Source organism: Mesoplodon densirostris, chromosome 3 (genome assembly GCF_025265405.1).
Source record: "Mesoplodon densirostris isolate mMesDen1 chromosome 3, mMesDen1 primary haplotype, whole genome shotgun sequence".
NCBI classification, from domain to species: Eukaryota; Metazoa; Chordata; class Mammalia; order Artiodactyla; family Ziphiidae; genus Mesoplodon; species Mesoplodon densirostris.
The window spans coordinates 38921745-38943271 of record NC_082663.1 but is presented as its reverse complement, the minus strand read 5'-3'; the positions used below and the strand labels follow the sequence as shown (position 1 = coordinate 38943271).

Below are 21527 nucleotides of genomic sequence, written 5' to 3'. Positions count from 1 at the left end.
AGGTGGAGAAAGTCAGCTCTGAGACTCAAAGGTGATCAATGGCCTCTTTGTTGGTGACAGTACCACCTCCTCTCTTTCAGACAATGAGTCATGAGGTTTGGCCTTGGAAATGAAAGGTTAAAGGAAAATACAACTTTAAGAAGGAAAGTAAAATCCATCAATTCAGCATCGGCAAATTATTAACCCCATTTTGTCTTGTTCATTTATTTGCTTATTCATTCATTCATTCATCTGGTGACAAGATATTTAATGATTTTTAATATGCTAAGAAACATGTGAGCTTGAAAAAATATCTATCTATCTACCCAGCTATTATTAAAATAAGAGGCACATCATTTCAGTTAGTGGCATAGGCAGTGTTGGAGTTAGATGGACCATGGTCAAGCAGTAGCTCCATCACATAAAAGCTGTGTCAAATTTTTATGTCAGTTAGCCCTCCATCCTACCATGTAAAATAGAGACAATCTTTGCCTTATGAACTTAAAGTGAGATAGATATCTGTAAAGCACATTGCACAGGGCCCAAGACTGAGTAAGCTGGTATTATCATTAGAAGCTATAGAACTAATATTGCTCACACTCTAGGATAAAAGACACAAATCAGTAATTATAATGCACTGTGATCATCCCTATAGCAGTGAAATGCTTAGTGATATATAAAATGAATTAATAGCCAAAAATTTATCCAAACAAACCTCAAGTACTATGTTAAATAAAAGTGGTGAAAGCAAGCATCCTTATCTTATTCTTGATCTTGTAGGAAAATCTTTCCATCTTTCCCCATTGATGCAATGTTTGCTATGGGTTTTTCATATATGGTTTTTATTATGTTGAGGTGGTTTCCTTCCATCCTGGTTTGTTCAAGGTTTGTAATCATGAAAAAGAGCATTGGATTTTGTCAAATGCCTCTTCATCAATTGAAATCACCATGTGAGTTTTTTTCCTTTATTCTGTTACTGTGGTGTATTACATTGAATGGTTTTCTTATGTTGAAATATTCATTCAGGAATAAATTCCACTTGATCAGTGTACAATTCTTTTAAAATGCTGCTGAATTTGGTTTGCTATTATTTTGTTGAGGACTTTTGTATCAGTGTTCATAGGGTTATTGGTATATAGTTTTCTTTTCTTGTAGTTTATTTGTCTGGTTTAGGTATCAGGGTTGGGCTAGTCTCATGGAATGAGTTAAAAAGTGTTCTGTAATCTTCAGCTTTTTTGAAAAGTTTAAGTACTGGCATTTGTTGTTCTTTAAGTGTGTGGTAGAAGTCACCAAAGTGAAGCCATCAGGTCCAGGGCTTTTCTTTTGGAGGGGAGGAGATTTTTTTTATTATTATTATTACTGATTCAATTTTCTTACTAGTTATAGGTTTATTCACATTTCCTATTTCTTCATGATTTAGTCCTGGTAGCTTTGGGGTTTCTAAGAATTTGTCCATTTCATTTAGGTTATCCAATTTGTTAGCATACAGTTACTCTTAGTACTCTCATAATCCTCTTTATGTCTGTAGAATCAGTAGTGATGTCCCCATTTCAACTTATTTTAGTAATTTAAATCTTCTCTCTTTTTTTCATAGTCCATCTAGTTAAAGGTTAGTCAGTTTTGTTGATCTTTTCAAAGAACTAACTTTTAATTTCATTAATATCCTCTATTATTTTCTATTCTCTATTTCATTCATCTCTGCTCTAATCTTTATTATTTCCTTCCTTCTGATAACTTGAGTTTAGTTTGTTCTCCTTTTTCTAGTTCCTTACTTTGTAAAGTTAGGTTGTTGATTTGAGATATCTCTTGTTTTTTAATGTAAGCATTTATGGCTATAAGTTTCCCCCTTTGCACTGCTTTCATCGTGTCCCATATGTTTTGGTATGCTGTGTTTTTGTTTCCATTCATCTTAACTATTTTCTAACTTCTTTTGTGATTTCTTCTTTGATGCATTGGTTGTTTAAGATCCATTGTGCTAATTTCCACAAATTTGTGAATTTTCCAGTTTTATTTCCATTATTGATTTTTAACTTCTTCCCGTTGTGGTCAGAGAAGATACTATGTATGATGTCTATCTTTTAAAATCTATTGAGGCTTAATTTGTGGGCTAACATATGGTTTATCCTGGAAAATGTCCCCTGTGCACTTGAGAAGAATGTGTATGCTGTTGCTGTAGGGAATGTTCTGTATGTGGCTATTAGATCTGTTGGCTTATTTTGTTAAGTCCTCTGTTTCCTTACTTATCTTCTAGTTGTTCTGTCCATTGTTGAGAGTAGAGTTTGGAGTTTGGAAGTCCCCAACTATTATTGTAGAACTGTCCACTTCTCCAACTGTCAGTTTTTGTTTCATATATATTGATGGTCTGTCGTTAGGTGGGTAAACGTTTATAATTGTTATGTCTTTTTGCCGTATTGTACATTAATATATAATGTCCTTCTTTGTCTCTTATAAATTTTTGATTTAAAGTCTATCTTGTCTGATATTAATATAGCCAGCTCTTCTCTCATTTGGTTACTATTGCATGGACTATATTTTTCCATCCTTTCACCTTCAATGAATTTTCCATGTTTACTTTGTATGAACTTTCTAATTTCTGTTATTCTAAATCCTATTATTAATTGTGATGGTAATGCAGCTGATTCTTCTGGTTTTCCAGTGAGGCAATATTATCAACTGAAAATACTACATATTGAAGACATGCTGAGTTTGAGTGTCTTGTTCTGACTTTAATAGCACTAGTGTTTCACATTAAGCATGATATTGGCGGTTGCTTTCCAAATAGACACTCAAGTTTGCCTGTGCACGGGACAGAGACGCTGTGAGGTTGCCTTTCGTCAGCTGTTCTTTTCACTGCAATGGTAAGCCATTGCCTTCTTCAACAGAGACAGATCTGACTTTATTTCCTTACATGTGAAATGTGTATTTAACATATTCCTCTATCCTAGTACAGGGACTGAAATGTTTTATCCCTTAAACCTTTAAATTTCGCTAATAATTTTCCAATAAGCTGTCAAACTTCAAGTTGCCCATCTATCTTTCTTTGGTCTCATTTCACATGTGCTTGCGTCTGCTGCATGGAGATTTTATTTTAGTTTCATATTAATCTTCTGATGCTGCCTGCAATTTGATTTTAAGCAGAATATTAAAGGAAACAGAGAACATTTTAAAAGATGCATGATCCTTGTATGTACTGCACAACACTCATTATAACTACTAATGGGACATTCTCATGAAATGAATTCATAATTGATATTCTCTGATGAGACCTCAGAAATCAAATTCCTTTGAAATACAAGGCACTTTGACATCATGAGCATCTAATGACGTAGAATGAAACATGATGGTAGTCCTCCTTTTAAGATGACTTAAAAAAAAAGAAAACACTCTAATTTAGCTCTATGGATTTCAGCCTGAGATGGTTTATCAATGAACAGACATGGAAACATGCTGAGGAGAGGTTATCCTCAAAATTCAGGCCTATTCTGGATATGATACATATGTGTCTGGAGCAGTTAGAGGAGGGGTAGGATGATGAGAGGAGGAAGTGAAAATAGGAAAGTAAAATTTAGGTCTGGGGCTGGAGAGCAGGAAGATAAACAGGCACAAACCCTAACTTGCCCTTATCTCCTCAGTTTCACTCTGAGTGAATAATCAGTCCCTAATTTCTTCCTTGGTCAAAAACTTCTCTCATTCATTCAGTGAATTCAGAAATAGAATAGAACAAATAAACATGAAAGAAATTTGTGCTAGCCACAGAAGTTGTTTCACTATTGGGTCACATTCTAAAACACAATTGCTAATTCTGTCTATCTTGTCTGTCCCTCATTGCTTTCATTCTTTTATAGCTTTCACTCTGTTCTAATCTTCTTGTATCTTCTCTCTTTTTATAAGGAAGCTTTTAATGTAAGTCCACGTTCTAAATGACTTTAAATCAACAGTCTGAAAGGAAAGTGAAGAAACTTGACTTTTTCTATTGCTGGCAACTTTAAGTTAATAAACAGGTATAATATACATATTCTCCAAATTTTAAAAAACAATATATTGTTTTGGGAATTTACACGAATGAAAAATGGCCTAAAAGCTATACCTGGAACAACCAATGAATGGTTTGTGACCTTTGTTCTATTTTGTAAACTTGTTTTTCAGTAATTCTGTCATATTAGTTTAGTACAGACGTTGAAACGGAGAAAAATTCTGGCAAAAATAACTGCCTGATCATGATTAAGATTAAGTTGAAAAAGAACAAATAGAAGGATTGGCTTGAAGGAAACAGAAAGTGACTTAAACTCAGTTAGCATAACATTTTTGATGGTATATTTTTAAATTATTATAAAATTTAAAATTTATGCTAAAATATACATTGTCACACTCATGACTGAAAATAGAGGGATTGGAGAAGCCTGCAGAATGGGAGAAAAGTAGGGAACATCTTTAGTCTAATAAAGAGAAGCTGCCTGAGTAATCCAGCCTTTCTTAGGAAGAACTACGCTTTAGGCAGTGTTGGTTTTTATCCATCCCCTTGGCTTCCTTCTTCCCTCAGCACCTGGTATCCTCACCTGACCCCTTGGATTTCCAAAGTCCCTACTTTGATAGATCGCAGCACTATATTGTTCCTATTTCTTACCGTTGAAATTTGGCCACCTATGCTTATTTCTTAAGGTTCTGGTTTTTGATTAGCTGAAAACATATGGTGTCTGAGTCAGGGTGGAGCTCACTGAACAAAGAGATTTAGCATAGACTATGGTAAGTAGAATGGAAAGGGGAATCTTACAGAATTAGAGCACAGCTAGGCCTAAAGGCTTCTAGTTTCTGCTTCTCTCTTCTTTTTTCTCGGTTCTCTGCCTCCATTCTCAGCCCCTGTTAACCCCTCATGCGGGCCTCTAGTTGTCTTCCTCTGTCTTTATCCCTGCCTCTCCTATTCTCAATTGGCTTCATCCCCATTCAGCTTTTCAGGAAAGCACTTTGATTCGCCCCAGTCGTTTTTTCGTGCTAGGCAATTGGTCGCCAGCTTGTCACAGATTCCCTCCCCAAAGTGCCCACTCCGCTCCCCCTAAAATGTGGCTGTAGTCAACAAGACCCATGAGATCAGGGACTCTTGGCAGGGCAGGCATTCCTTTAAAGAGTCTGCTGGCAGGAAGGCAATGCTTGTATCTGGAACAGATGTTTTGGGACATTTGAGTGTCCTGAAGCTCTTCAGACTTGGGGCTGCCCTGCTGAGGGACTGGTGAGTTTGGCAGAACATCTTGCTTCCTTTAGCTGATCCACTGGGTTTGGTAGACACCGAGGGAATAAGAGGAATCTCAGAAGGCTTTCTTCAGCATCAGCAGCATGCTGTAAGTTTCACTTGAGAATACTTTCCCCCGTCTGAAACTGTGATTACATTCTGCCTAGATCCTAAGACATCTTGGCTTCCTGGTGAGGCATAAGTGAACACTGCCCAACATAGAGGCCTCTTAGTGTGTTTTATTGATTACATAACATGAAAAGTTAGGTCAGCTCTGGTGAGGTTTCCCTAACACACTTTTCTTTCAGTATTGGCCTCTGGAAGACCTGCGTATTGATGTGAGTGGCCTTGGGAAGAAAGAAATCCCATCTTCTGCGTAACGAGCTCAGAGAGAATAAACAAGGATAAGTGTAAGGAGGTCAGCTGTCGGTCCCCAGGTGCAGAGCTTCATCTGAAAAGCCCCAAGCAGCTGATTACCCTGGGTTACACAGAATCTAGTCTCTTTTCCCTGTCTGCCTCTCTCCTTCAAGTGCGCGCGCACACACACACACACACACACACACACACAAGTTCACTTCCGCTCATTAAATTTATCATCCATTGTCAAATCTTACTTTCTTATGTACACCTAGCTGTACGCTGAACTTTCTGCACGTAGAGCCAGCTTCTCTCCCTTTCCCGATCTGTGACATCATTCAAACAGGCATTCAATGTGACAAGGTCTCAATGAGTTCAAGGATGTTTTTTTCTTTTGGATAAATATACATCCGCTGGCTCTGTCTTTCTCCCTCTGTCTTTCTGACTCTCTCTCCTTTTTCATGCGAACGTACACTGAGTCTCTCACAACACGTGCGAATAAATGTCTCGAGGGCTCCTGAGTTCAATGTCACGCTGGGCAGAAGTGGAGCAAGAGTGGAGGGAGAGCGTGCGGCGTGCGGGCGGGGAGACTCCCTTTCCGGCCAGCAGAGGGCAGCCGCCGGGAGGCGCTGGCGCGCGAGGGCTGAGCGGAGCCTCGCCTCGCTCGGGCAGCCTCAGCCTCAGCACCAGGCGCGCCGGAGCGGGGAGCGCAGCCACTGAGGGCAGCGGCGGCGGCGGGAGCCAGGCGCGCAGCGAGCAGCGACGCGGGCGGGAAGCAGAAGCCGCCGCCGCCGCCGCCGCCGCCGCGACGGGCAGCCGGGCTCGGCGGCCGCCGGATCGGGCCCTTGCCCCCTCCGCTTCGTGTCCCCGGCGCCGGGCGGCCGGCGAGTCTGGAGCCCGCGCCGTCGCCGGCCGCGTCCCCCGGGCATGGAAGGAGGCGGCAAGCCCAACTCGTCGTCCAACAGCCGGGACGATGGCAACAGCGTCTTTCCCACCAAGGCGCCCGCGACGGGCGCGGGGCCTGCCGCGGCCGAGAAGCGCCTGGGCACCCCGCCGGGGGGCAGCGGGGCCGGCGGGAAGGAGCAGGGCAATTCCGTGTGCTTCAAGGTGGACGGCGGCGGCGGCGGCGGCGAGGAGCCGGCCGGGGGCTTCGAGGACGCCGAGGGGCCCCGGCGGCAGTACGGCTTCATGCAGCGGCAGTTCACCTCCATGCTGCAGCCCGGGGTCAACAAATTCTCCCTCCGCATGTTTGGGAGCCAGAAGGCGGTGGAGAAGGAGCAGGAAAGGGTTAAAACTGCAGGCTTCTGGATTATCCACCCTTACAGCGATTTCAGGTGAGGACTCCCTGTCGCCGCCCCACCCTCCCTTCCGGGCGCGCCCTCAAACGCGCTTCCCCGCTCTTGGGAGGGGGCGCACGGGGACTCGCGGGGAGGGGGTGCCGGGCGGGCGGCGGGCGGCGCCGCCGGAGGCTTGCACTCGGGCGACAGGCTCGACTCTTCCACAACTAGTTTCCACCCAGGAGGAGGTTGTCTGATGTGTTCCTGTTGCCCGGGCACCCCGGGAAGGTTCTCCTGCTTTGCCTCGGGAACTTTGGGGCCAGGTCGGGGAAGAAGGCCACGGTGACCCCCGGATGGGAGGATGCTAAGTTGTGCAGGGAAACTTTCCCTTCGGAGATGAGAGTATAAGAAAGTGGCCAGAAAGTCGTCTTGGGGGTGCCACCCTCCCTCGCGCTACTCCCCCAAGAAGTGGGTCCCTCCCAGAGGGGAAGAAGGCGCCCCTGGGTTTGAGGAGAGGAAGGGGCGACCGGAGACAGTGACTCACAGGTCCCAGCCGGTCCAGCCTCTCTCGCCTGTGGGGAGTGTTTATTAGTCTGTTTCTCATCCGCTTATAGTCGCTGGGTATCCTCTGTGCCTTGCTTCAAGATAGTGGCTGGCAGGCTGAGGAAGGGTAATTTGCGCTTGGAGAGTCCCTGACTTGAGATATCAGTGGAGCTGGCGCTGCCAGGTGGGGCAGGAGCGTGACAGGAAGCCTCGAGTTCCCGAAACGGAGACAGGGGGCGTTTCCAGAGCCCCCTTCCTGAAACAGAGGGACACCCTTTCTTGACCTTGGCTACTAGTCTATTTCAGAAATTTCTTTCCCGTTTCCCAACTCGGGAACAAGGGCAGGAGAGCTGTCAGCTGTCAAGGAAACTGCTTCGGCGAATTAAAATTAAGACATTTCCTGATCTTATTTGTCGCCCAAGTATTCATTCGGTTATAAGCATGTTTAGAGATTATCAAATGAAGGTCGTGAAGTAGATCCTCTTATTAGTGCGCGAACACCCTGCTGTCACGTTATATTAGCGCCGGAAGAAGGCTGGGCTTTTAATTAAAAAAAAAAACACACAAAAACCCCCCAAAATTAAAACTCTGGGTGACATCTATCTATCCATTTATTGCTGAAATCGTTCGGAAAGGAAAAAGAAGAAAAAGAGTGTGTGCACAAACTAAGAAGTTTTAATAGGCGGCTGTTAAACAGCCAACGAATGTAGCAATAAAAAGCAGCATTACTTTGAGTTATGTTTAGAAGCTAAGGGACATTGCCTTCAACTCCACGCCTTAATGGGAGCTGTCCACAGTTCTGAATGACATTAGCTATGGAAAACCCATACTCCTGCCACACAAAGCCTTGGAGCAACTGTCTTCACCTTCTCTGAGATATATATACACAACATATATTCTCAGAAATAAATAGCCACTATCATTTATAAATAGGGTGAATGGATTTTAGGAATTGTGGAATGTGTAAGGTTCTTACTTGCAACACCACATAGCAAAGTCCAAAGGAGGACTTATAAAACCTAACAACATTTATAGTCTATGGAAAATTAAGAGTTTGACAGAAAAAAATGTTCATATAAAAAGGATCTACTAAAAATCAAACATATTTCCTCCATTAGGGAGATACTTATAGAAACAAACTTATGAATGACCCTGTTCTAAGGTATATAAGATTTTCATGTTCTTTAGAATTTTAAAGGTTGAAATAAAATGTAGAATACTATCTGTACCTCAGTCTTCGATGGAAATATATTGCAACCCATATTATAATTTTTTCATGAAAAAACTTTACATGGAAACAGCCTTCAGTCTTAATAAGAAAAGTAAGCATAGCTTTCCAGAAATATATGTAGTTCAATATTTACATGCAAATAAAATGCTAAACTTTGTTTATTTAATTTCACACTCAATTAAATGGTTACTTATGATACTTTTATATCTTGAACAGTGTGAAAAGAGACTACACTTTTTCAAAATGGTAGACTATATCAAATAATTAAACTTTCATCAGTTACTACATAAAAACCATGGGGCCACCTTTCAGGAATCAGCATACTGTGCCAAAATCTTTTGAATGAATGCAATTCATGAAATTAAAGATTCTCCACATTTTCTCAAATGAATCATATGAGACAAAATATCTCTTTAAAACAAAAAAATTGTTACTAAACAAAGGAAGAAATTGAAATCAGTTGATGGTTCAATTTTATCATGCATTTTAAAGAAATGAGAGATGATTAAAGAGTGCACTAATACCCTAAACAAACTCTGCTGTGGAACAGTTTGGAATATTTGATTTTCCCTTGCATAATTGGAAAAAGGAAATGATAGACATAAATTAAACAGCTACTATGATTTAGGTTTTAAACTGGAAGGAATCTGAAAAACAGATTTAAAAACTCACAAGTACTATATACACAGGTTTTGTAAAATGACAAACTAAGGAGGAAATATAAATACTTGCTTGCATATGTTTAAGTCTTATTATTATTTTATTGATATCTTTACATGATCTCAATACCAATATAAGATTTCTCAAAATCTATAACATGTCAGGATAACGTAATGAAAAAAGCAAAAATAAGCAAGACAGTTCTGGCAGTATTTTTTTTTTCCTAAAGGAAAAGCCATATGGGAGTAATCACCCACACAACAGAAATGTTATAGTCATGGTCTCTTCACCTCAGACCCTTCCCTGATGAAGACACTTTAAGGGAAGTGCTTTGCTATGTTTCATACAAATGCCAAACTTAAGCTCAGTAATCATTTAGTGGCTGAGAAAGTGACACTTAAGAATACATTTCCATGGAGAACGGGGGAGATACCAGAAATTAAAGATACCCAGGGCTTTTTCCTTCACTATCCTAAGCCTTTGCAGGGCCAGGGAAGTTTTGCAGGCAGCTCTTTGGTCAGCCCCACACCGCTGAGTGTAGCATGAGCCCGCCACTCCAGGGCATGTCAGGACTTTAACGCTGTGGCTAGCGGTCTAGTCCCTTCTCAGGATGATCGATTTCTAAGTCAGGCTCCTTTCTCCTTCCCTCAGGCAGCAGGGCTGTGCTCCCACTGAGACTCCCAGAGAGCTAGCTCGGTGCTGCTATCACCCGCCTGGGCCCAAGAGTGCTATTGCTGTGTCTGGAGGGTAGTTTTCTCCTACCTCCGGTGTAAGTAGGGCAGAGGCCCTGTATTTCCCTTCCTTCTCAGGGGAGGATGATGTTAGAAAACCTTCAGGGACTAAAGAGGCGTCAAATACCATCAATACTGTTGGAAATACCTGGGGTGGGGGAGCTAGAGAATTTAGTTTAAAAAAATTGTATGTTTTTGTTTATACCATGGTATATAATCACCCAAACTAGGGAAAATATAGTTACTTAAAAAATAAGATTACACTGATTTTTGTGTGGTGAGGACATGGTCTCAGTCTTACTGAGTTTCATGTGAACAACACACACACACACACACACACACACACACAAATATTTAATTTGAAGGTTAAATATGATTTTGAGATTACTAACAGTGATTTTACATTTATTAGCTAAAACTTTACTTTTCATTCATTAAATAAAAAAGTGACACTGGTCAAGCATTATGCTTTCATAACCAATCCATAGTTATGATATAATCATTCAAGTACATTGAAAGAATAGCTAAAGGACTTTTGTGGATGTTTGTTATTATGTGAGTAATTTACCTTATAAGAATTTATCAACAGATTATTTGTCATTTCAGAGATTCTGACATTATTTTGTTGGATCATGCTTACATAAGTACTTTTTTAAAAAAATAATGCTCCCATTCCATATATATTGCCAGCAAACCTCTTGCCTCTGGTAAGGGAAGAGATTTTATATCTTGACTCATTATTTCTTCCACTGCTTTTCATCAATTAGTGTGAATAACTATGAAAAGCTTATTGTGTCGTAAGTACACAAGGACTCTAGAGATGGGAGTCACTTCCTGAAGATTCTGTCATATCTGGGCTTCCGTCTCTGCCTCATGTGGCATCCACAGCTGTGCTGATGTCAGAGATCACTGATATGTTCATTAGTGAAGGGAGGCTTCCTCCATATAACAGTTAGTCAGAAGAGAATGCTTGTTTCTAGGAGCTTCTCCTGAGAAAACAGTTCAGCCTTCTGGGGTTTAAGGACTAATTAGCCTACTGCTATGTTATCTTTGTACTGAATACACTGTATTCTACCAGCAATGCTCATTTTATTTGCTTTCCATATCAACACAGCCAAAATTGACCATAAGAATTTACTTTTTTTCCTGTTAGGTGAACCTTTTTATATCTTATAAATTCAATTAAGTTCTTCTTAGTGACTCTAGCAACTGTTAGGCCCAATTAAAGTGAAACTATTTGAAGGATTCGGAGGTATGAATTTATTCAGTCACTTAGTATACATGTAAGCTATATAACTTTAAACTTTATTAAATATTTCATTATTTAATTGCAGTTAATAGATATAGTGATCATACTATTAAAATATTACAAGATATTTTCCATTTTTTTCTGAGCAACTTTGCCTTTAAACCTACTTTTGGGGACATGGTGTAAATTGAGTCATTGGGTAGAAGCACTTTTACCAATTCATATTTAATTACGTGGGCTTGTATTTATGAACTTGCATGGTGAATAATAATGAAAGAGTTTCAAATGCATTGGAACCATATATTACTTACCATTGTTATCATAGGGTCATTTAACAGAATCTAGTTAAACTATATCTGCTTGATTGAAAACCAGAAATCAAAATAACACCAGCACCAGAAAACAATTTAAATAGTATTTGTAATTCTGCATTATTCCACTCAATGAACCTGTGTCCCCAAGTGAGTATGAGGCAAGCAAAATATATCTGTGATCCTGATGTGAGCATTTTGCTCTCCTGAGTGTAATTCTTATGTTTAGCAGATAATTCACTCCCTTACTTGGAGACAAAAATTGGGTTTAGGATGAAGACTTTCCAATAGAGTTTCTTGTAGGTATCATACAAATTATGGCAGACCGTCAGCACTGCAGGAAGAGTATTGAACACGTTCAGGGTCTGTGACAAATTCTCATTTTATCATTTTGGGCAAAGAAGTAGCAAACTATGAATTAGGCTGACACCATATATTTTAGGATGAGAGATAGTGGTAATGAAGAAAAAGTATGCATTCCCCCCCCCCCCAAAAAAAAATCAGGGGAAAATGGCAGTGCTTCCTGGTTCATCCTGGACTTTTCTGTTTTTGCAAAATAAACCTCATGGCTCTATTAATTCTCTGTGTGTGTGTGTGTGTGTGTGCGCGCGTGTGTGAGAGAGAGAGAAACTGTTCAAGGGACATCTGTATACAACGGACATCTGATAAATGCTCACTTATCTGACACACTTCACCCAAGTTTGAGTGATAAAAATTGATTTTGTGGGGCTTCCCTGCTGGCGCAGTGGTTGAGAGTCCGCCTGCCGACGCAGGGGACACGAATTCGTGCCCTGGTCCAGGAAGATCCCACATTCCGCGGAGCGGCTGGGCCCGTGAGCCATGGCCTCTGAGCCTGCGCGTCCAGAGACTGTGCTCCGCAACGGGAGAGGCCACAGCAGTGAGACGCCTGCGTACCGCAAAAAAAAAAAAAATAAAAATAAAAAAATAAAAATTGATTTTGTGACCCTTTTCAAGTTTATTCATTAATTTCCTCGTAATATTCTTCAACCGCTTCACCTAATAACTGACCACTTAGTTAAAGCAAGGTAGCAAAATTATGCATGCCTCAGGTTTACAATTTAACAATCTTATTTACATAGACCTGTTTTTATTTTCAAGATGTTATTTATAACTCTAAAGAAGTAAGGCTAATTACATACACATAGAGTTAGCAACTGTTTACAAATTTTATATGTTCAGGTTTCCAGTATTTCAGTATTGTAAACAGTGCTGCAGCAAACATCTTTGTGCATGACTTTTCTTCGTTATATTCTGTACCTGTTGGTTTTACCAATTAATACTGCTATCAATTGAGACACTTCTTAAAATTATAAGTGACGTGGGTTCACCAGTGCTGATGTTCCTGTTTAGATATTCACAGGCAGCTTTAGGATGGAAAGTCAAAATTGCCTTCCATTCTATTCGTCATAGAGTACATAGAGTGGGAAGAGTGATCTTATGTCATGTCCTGTTATCCAGTGTCTAATGATGTTATTGCGCTGCTTACAGTCCTTTGAGGCCTTCCCATTACTCTTGAATACACTTGACAAACCTTACATGAGCTAGAGGACCTTGCATAATTTCAACCTATCTGGGCAACCTCATCACACACCATTCACTTCCTCCCTGTTGTCAGCCACCAGGGTAAATTTTCAGCTCCTAGAACCAGCTGAAGTTCTCTCCTGCCACACAGAGTTTGATGTGACATTTAACCCCACTGCCTGAAATTCTCCTTTCACTTTTTGTCATTCTGCATCATAGCTAGTTTCTCCTTGTCATCTGGGTTTCAGTTTAATCATTGTGATCACCTTCACCTCCACCACCCCCCATTTTATTTTCTCTCTGGGCCCTTGTTTCATCAGAATTTATATTTTATGTATGTCCCTCCACTAGAATTCAAGCTCCACAACCTCATCAGTATTATTCAATTTTATATTCCTAATGCCATAAAAATGCACATAATAGACTTTTTTTTTTCCTGCTAAGCTTTCTCAGATGCTTTATTTTTTTACAGTTTTTTTGAGATATTATTTACCTACCATTGCGGTTCACTCATTTAAAGGGAATGATTGTTTTCTAGTATGGTCACAGAGTTGTGCAACCATTACCACAATCCGTTTTAGAAACTGTTATCACTCTAAGAAGGAACTCCATACGAATTAGCGCTCACTTTTGTCTTTCTCCTTCCCTTCCTCCCCTCACATCTCTGTCCAACCACTAATCTACTTTCTGCCTCTATAGAATTTTTTTTATATTCTGGAAATTTCGTGTCAGTAGAATCATACAATATGTAACCTTTTGTTATTGGCTTCTTTCCCTTAGCATAATGTTTTCAAGTTTCGTCCGTGTTGCAGCATGTTTCAGTACTTTGTTTTGATATGGATATACCAAATTTTATCCATTCATCAGTTGACGGATATCTGGATTATTTTTAGCTCTTGGTTTTATGAATACTGCTGGTATGAACACTGTTATATATATTTTGTGCAGAGATATATTTTCATTTATCTTAGAAGTGAAATTTTGGGTCGACACAACAGACTTTTAAAAAATATTACTGAATGAGTGGGCAAAAAATTTGTCTCCAACCAGAGTGTGCCACATTTATTCTTTACATTAATAAATCCAGATAAAGAAAGCTCTTCCTTCCCTTACAGCAATACTTGGCATCCCCTCCTGTTGCCACCTGCAAGTACATGTCCCAACTCTTACATTTTCCTGCGCAATATACAGAGGACTAAATGAAACTGCAGGGAAGTTAAGCAGCATAAACCTGGTGACATAGATAGATAGCAAGAACTGGGCCAGGAGTTCAGCTCTTTGGAATCTTGATTCTGTCACTCCAACTCTTTTACCTAAAAAGAAACGAGGCTGCCGATATAAATAATTCTCCACACCTGTGGGAAAACAGTATGTTAGACCTGATCATTTATTCTTCCTCCCTCCCGAAACCATCCCAAAATAATGTGAAAAAACCACAAAAATACATAGACAGCTAGAAGAAAGAGGAGAAAGCAGAGAACAAGGGATCTCAAAAACATTTTGGAAAATAGAAAGCTAATGGAGAAATTATTCTACTTACACAATCCTTCACCATTGAACTGCAGAAGTATTCAGGAAATGAAGGGAGCAGTTAAGAGATAGTTTCCAGGAAAGCCAGGCTGAAACTAGGAGGATTAAGTAAGGGTCTCCTTAGTGAGTACAGAACTCTTTTTTTTTTTTAACATCTTTATTGGAGTATAATTGCTTTACAATGGTGTGTTAGTTTCTGCTTTATAACAAAGTGAATCAGCTATACATATGCATATATCCCCATATCTCCTCCCTCTTGCGTCTCCCTCCCACCCTCCTTATCCCACCCCTCTAGGTGGTCACAAAGCACCGAGCTGATCTCCTTGTGCTATGTGGCTGCTTCCCACTAGATATCTGTTTTACATTTGGTAGTGTATATATGTCCATGCCACTCTCTCACATCGTCTCAGCTTACCCTTCCTCCTCCGTGTGTCCTCAAGTCCATTCTCTACATCTGCATCTTTATTCCTGTCCTTCCCCTAGGTTCTTCATAATGTTTTTTTTTGTTTTGTTTTTTGGTTTTTTTTAAGATTCCATATACATGTGTTATCATACGGTATTTGTTTTTCTCTTTCTGACTTACTTCACTCTGTACGACAGATTCTAGGTCCCTCCACCTCACTACCAATAACTCAATTTCATTTCTTTTTATGGCTGAGTAATATTCCGTTGTATATATGTGCCACATCTTCTTTATCCATTCATCTGTCGATGGACACTTGGGTTGCTTCCATGTCCTGGCTATTGTAAATAGAGCTGCAATGAACATTGTGGTACATGACTCTTTGAATTATGGTTTTCTCAGGGTATATGCCCAGTAGTGGGATTGCTGGGTCATATGGTAGTTCTACATTTAGTTTTTTAAGGAACCTCCATACTGTTCTCCATAGTAACTGTATCAATTTACATTCCCACCAACAGTGCAAGAGGGGTCCCTTTTCTCCACATCCTCTCCAGCATTTATTTTTTGTAGATTTTTTTTTTTTTTTTTTTTTTTTTTTGCTGTACCTGGGCCTCTCACTGCTGTGGCCTCTCCCATTGAGGAGCACAGACTCTGGACGCGCAGGCTCAGCGGCCATGGCTCACGGGCCCAGCCGCTCTGCGGCATGTGGGATCTTCCCGGACCAGGGCACGAACCCGCGTCCCCTGTATCGGCAGGGACTCTCAACCATTGCGCCACCAGGGAAGCCCTATTTGTAGATTTCTTGATGATGACCATTCTGACTGGTGTGAGATGATATCACATTGTAGTTTTGATTTGCATTTCTCTAATCATTAATGATGTTGAGCAGCTTTTCATGTGCTTCTTGGCCATCTGTATGTCTTCGGAGAAATGTCTGTTTAGGTCTTCTGCCCATTTTTGGATTGGGTTGTTTGTTTCTTTAATATTGAGATGCATGAGCTGTTTATATATTTTGGAGATTAATCCTTTGTCTGTTGATTTGTTTGCAAATGTTTTCTCCCATTCTGAGGGTTGTCTTTTCGTCTTGTTTATGGTTTCCTTTGCTGTGAAAAGCTTTTAAGTTTCATTAGGTCCCATTTGTTTATTTTTGGTTTTATTTCCATTTCTCTAAGAGGTGGGTCAAAAATGATCTTGCTGTGATTTATGTCATAGAGTGTTCTGCCTGTGTTTTCCTCTAAGAGTTTTATAGTGTCTGGCCTTATATTTAGGTCTTTAATTCATTTTGAGTTTATTTTTGTGTATGGTGTTAGGGAGTATTCTAATTTCATGTAGCTGTCCAGTTTTCCCAGCACCACTTATTGAAGAGGGTGTCCTTTCTCCATTGTATATTCTTGCCTCCTTTATCAAAGATAAGGTGACCATATGTGCATGGGTTTATCTCTGGGCTTTCTATCCTGTTCCATTGATCTATATTTCTGTTTTTGTGCCAGTACCATACTGTCTTGATTACTGTAGCTTTGTAGTATTGTCTGAAGTCAGGGAGCCTGATTCCTCCAGCTCTGTTTTTCTTTCTCAAGATTGCTTTGTCTATTCGGGGTCTTTTGTGTTTCCATACAAATTGTGAAATTTTTTGTTCTAGTTCTGTGAAAAAATGCCATTGGTAGTTTGATAGGGATTGCATTGAATCTGTAGATTGCTCTGGGTAGTATAGTCATTTTCACAATATTGATTATTCGAATCCAAGAACATGGTATATCTCTCCATCTGTTTGTATCATCTTTAATTTCTTTCATCAGTGTCTTATAGTTTTCTGCATACAGGTCTTTTGTCTCCCTAGGTAGGTTTATTCCTAGGTATTTTATTCTTTTTGTTGCAATGGTAAATGGGAGTGTTTCCTTAATTTCTCTTTCAGATTTTTCATCATTAGAACTCTTAATCCTGACATCAGAATGCTTTGAGCCTGGTCAATTCTCCCCAGGCAGGACACTGGGGGAAAAATACCTCCAATGGGAGATGAGACACTTCAATGTCTTCCAATAAAAATTCTTATTTATTACTTAATGACCTTGCAAAAAGCCTCACATTTGTACACAGAGACTGTATGTATATTTTGGTATTACATCATCTGATATGATCTAAAAGCAAAAGATTATAAGACTTTTGAGAAAAGTCTTTATCATAAAAGAGAAAAACTAAGTCAAACAGCAAAATAAAGTGCCGAGAACAAAGAAGCATTTGGGATAAGGGGAAACTCAACATTGTTTAAAAATACTCTAAAATTTATATCTTCAGAAAGATATTTTATCTGTACAGTAAGAACAATATGCTATGAAAAGAACACCCAGGATGTAATAAGGTGGCACATAACGTCTAGGAAATCTATCAGAATTAGGGCAAAAAGAAAAAGAGAAAACAGAAAATATAAGCAAAATAAAGGATAATTTATAAGGTCAAACTCCATAAAAGGAGGTTCAAGATGAGAACATAGTGTGAAAATGGACATTTGGAATTAACAGAGACATTTTAAACAAAATTTTCCGGATAGCAGGGAGTGAAACGTCTTTTCTGAGAAAGTCATAGAGCACTCAGCACCATGAAAGGAAAAGACCCCATGAAGGAACATCACACACCTCAGAACACCTCTGAATCAGAAAAAAAGCAAAACAAAGCAAAACCCTAAAGCTTTCCTAAGAGAAAGTTATAAGCTTACAGTATTTCTCAAGAAGTGAGAAAATACTGTAAGCTAAATGATAGTGTGACAAAGTCTACAAAATTCTGAGAGAAAGTGACATCTAAAAGAATTGTATATCCTGCCATAATATGAAGGTTAAATAAAGCCAATTAGAATTCAAGAACTCTAATATTAAACACCCGTGTATCCTTTCTTACAAAGTTATTGGATGATGTGCTTCAGCAAAACAAGGAATCATACCAAATAGCCTGAAAACAGAAGACGGGATGTGGGATCTAACAAAGAAGAACCTTGAAAGAAAGTTCCAGGAGTACTCCTGAGTAGCTAGCTGGTCTTGAAGGAAACCAGTCTAGACAGGGAACAGAAAGCAGAGGCCTCTGGAGAAAGGCCTTCAGGGGAGAGAAAATGGATAATCAGAAGTTGAAAAGTAGTGTTAATAGGTGGTCCACAGATCCTTTGGAACAAGATATCTATGACTTTCATATGAATACCTATTGGGTACATTAAATAGAAACAAATAAACAAAAGATCTTTGTCAACTCCAGGATGATTTGAAGGTGTATAAAAAAGGGAAAAAAAATTGCAATGCTTGGATCAGCGGTGAATAACACTTACCTGTCCATTTTAAAGTAAACAAGGTTGACTGATTTAAGCAAAGACTATGGTCCAGTTATTCTGGGAGGAAAGAGAAAGGTAGATGAGGGTTGGGTATCCTAAGAAAGCTAAATCCTCATCTGCCATAACTGGAAATTAGCAGGGTTTAAAGTTGATATATCAATTTCTTTTTGAAATGTGAATTTAATGTCAAAAGAAAAAATTAGGGTGTTTAAGAAGTGGGCATGTAGAATGAAAGGAAGGGAGTTTATAATCTTCTTATAATCCTTTAATGCTATTTTACTTGTTAAAAAAGATTATGGGTATGTTTTGAGGTGACATATAGTTTTGTTAAGAACACAGATTCTGGAGCCAGCCTGTTTGGGTCAGAATCCCAGTCCACCACCTAAGTATTTGGGCCTCAGTTTCCTTAATTATAAAATGAGGGAAAGAATATATATATATATCTTATTGGGTTGTTGGGAAGATACATATTTTATATTTGTATTATGAATATATAGTGTCTAGATATGTAGTGCTTAGAAATAGTATACTTTGCTTCTTAATGCTATGTAAGTGTTAGCTATAATTATGAAAGTAAAAGAGCAGAATTAAGGAGTGTGAACTATTTAAGAAAGGAGAATACTAAGTAGACGCTTGACAGTCTTCAGAATTCCTTTAGCAAATGTGTCAGTGAAGGCAGGGCCATGTAAATTATATGCTGTTCTGTTTTCTTTTTATCTTCAGGGAAGTCTGGGCAGCAGAAGCCCTGATGTGTAGTGGCCGTGTTTGTGTGTGCTCTGTGAAATAAGTTCAGTCACGAGGGAATTAGCATTGGAAAACATCTAATACATCTTCTATCTACAAAATTTCCAAGATATAACAGTATTATCTTCTAAGTTAGTATAGAATGCTACAGTGTTGAACATTTAGAAATAGCTTTTAGGGAAAATTCTAATGACACTGAGTTGCCATTAATCCTTCCCATTACTCTTTATTTTCATCAGAAAATGGCATAAGCCATTTGGGATCTTATTTCAAATCAGTTAAATGTTATATATGAGTCAAATAAGATGATTCATAACTTGCTAATTTCTTTCATTTTCCTTTTTATGGTCAATTTTTTTTTCCATTGGAGTGTAATTGACTTATAATATTATATTAGTTTCAGGGGTACCACGAAGTAAGCCAATATTTTTATACATTATGAAATGATCACCATGATTAGTCTAGTTATCATCACTATACAAAGTTATTAGAGTATTATTGGGTATATTCCCCATTCTGTATATTACATTCCCATGACTTATTTATTTTATAACTGGAAGTTTGTACCTCTTAATCCCCATCACCTATTTATTATTTATTGTCAAATTTAGTAATCTATGAAAAATGGTTATTTAGAAATATAATTTAAGAAAAAATTCCTTTTTACATCATTTTAGAGAAGATGTCACTTATTGCCCTTGCAGAATATGTTAACATTGTTATTTTTTAAAGAGAGTATACTTTATTAAAAATTATACAATCTTGGTTGTTTGAGAGGCATGAACAGAGGCTGAGAAAATGAATATTGAAGGTTATATGAGTAATATGTATAGGGAGAACGAGTATTCCTTATTTTTTTTGTAGAAGAGTCATTCATTGTTTAAATAATTATTTTTAAAAATAATCTTTGTTCTGAGCAATAAATTTGGTATTTGTCTTGGAAAATCACGTAAGTGAATTAGGATGAAGATTAGAAACAGATATATTGTCCAGGATTCTGATGTATTTTTTTTAAATATATGAAATAGCAGAAATATGTGCTAAAATTACCTAGTTACGGTTGTACATGTATTGAATAATATAAATAACCCCAGAACCCTATTAACTTAATTATTGATTATACTAATAATTCATTGGCTATCCATTTATGTTAGTGACACTTAGGCTTCCAGGCTCAGAGAATACTTTAAGAATCAGATGAAATCTGTGGATTCTCAGCCTGGAAAAGTACATGTATTCACAAAATTTTTGTTTGTGATTTTAAGAGGTTTGTGGTTCCCTTTAAGCACATTTATTTTCAGACCCCAAGTTAAGACTTCTTGAACTGTCTAATATTTTTACACAGAAATATGATACTAAAAACAATGCATGGAAGACACAGGGAGACAGTTTTGCTTGGGCATTTAAGAATTAAAGCTGTAGTTAGAAAGATTTGCCTTGAGAGGGAGAGAATTCCATTAGCCAAGTTAATTCACTTTTGAGGCTGGATACCTCATCCACAGGGATTGAATAGAGACGATCATTCTGTTTTTGGGTCAGTCAGTATAATCAGGCACAGAATTATAGCTAGAAATATATTTGGAGTGAGAAGAGGCTAAATTATTTTTTTTCAGAAGATATTTATCTGCCTTAAAGAGCTAATTGAACTAACTGATAGATGATAGCATTACCTGCAAAGTTAATTAAGAGAGTTTATTATAAGAAAAATTTATTAAAATGTATCAGTAACTTTCCTATATGTTAACAGATGTGATTGAGAATATTTAATAGAAAAAATACCACTGACTACAAAAACCAAAAATATAAACTATATATAAAAAGATGAGTTATACAGTAGATAATATTAACCAACTAAAATAATTGAGTAAAATGCATTGTTATCAGTTTACAACAAAATTAAATCCAAATAGGTTTAGATTTATAAAAGGTAAAAATACTTAAATCAGAGTTCCTAGAAAAATATTAGTGAATTATTTAATAATATTGCTATGGGGGAAAGCTTTCCAACGTACAACTCCAAAGACTCTGTAGATTGTTGCAACTTTTCTAAATGTCAGTTTGACCCTATAGAAAAAGTCCTTGAAAATGTATAGGCCACTACCTAATTTTACAGAAGAAAATATGACACATGTAAATACATGGATACAAGGATGATTCCTATAAATACTTTTTATAATAATAGAAAATTATAAACAAATATAACCTGAGTAAAATTTCAACCCTATCCTAAACCTCTGGTTATCAGTTATTCTCCATATCCCTGCCCTGCCTTTTCTTCATAGAACTTCTCACAGTTTATTATACTAAATGTTTTGTTTATCTCATTTGATTAGCTACCCTCATCTATAATTTAAGCCTAATTTAGGAGCAGGGATTTTTCTATTGTTTTAACCATTTTATTCCCAGGGCTAGATGCATGCTTGGCACAAAGTAGGA

The 21527-nt window shown here is 38.4% G+C and overlaps 1 protein-coding gene across 1 annotated transcript in view; it reads left to right on the top strand.

The window, feature by feature from the left end:
- The first annotated feature begins 6487 nt into the window (after positions 1-6487).
- The window catches only part of HCN1 (hyperpolarization activated cyclic nucleotide gated potassium channel 1), a 395898-nt gene continuing 380858 nt past the window's right edge, over positions 6488-21527 (top strand). Inside the window, exon 1 of the mRNA XM_060091683.1 lies at positions 6488-6894. Coding sequence (XP_059947666.1) covers positions 6488-6894 — 407 coding nt within the window. The remainder of the gene's footprint in view (positions 6895-21527) is intronic.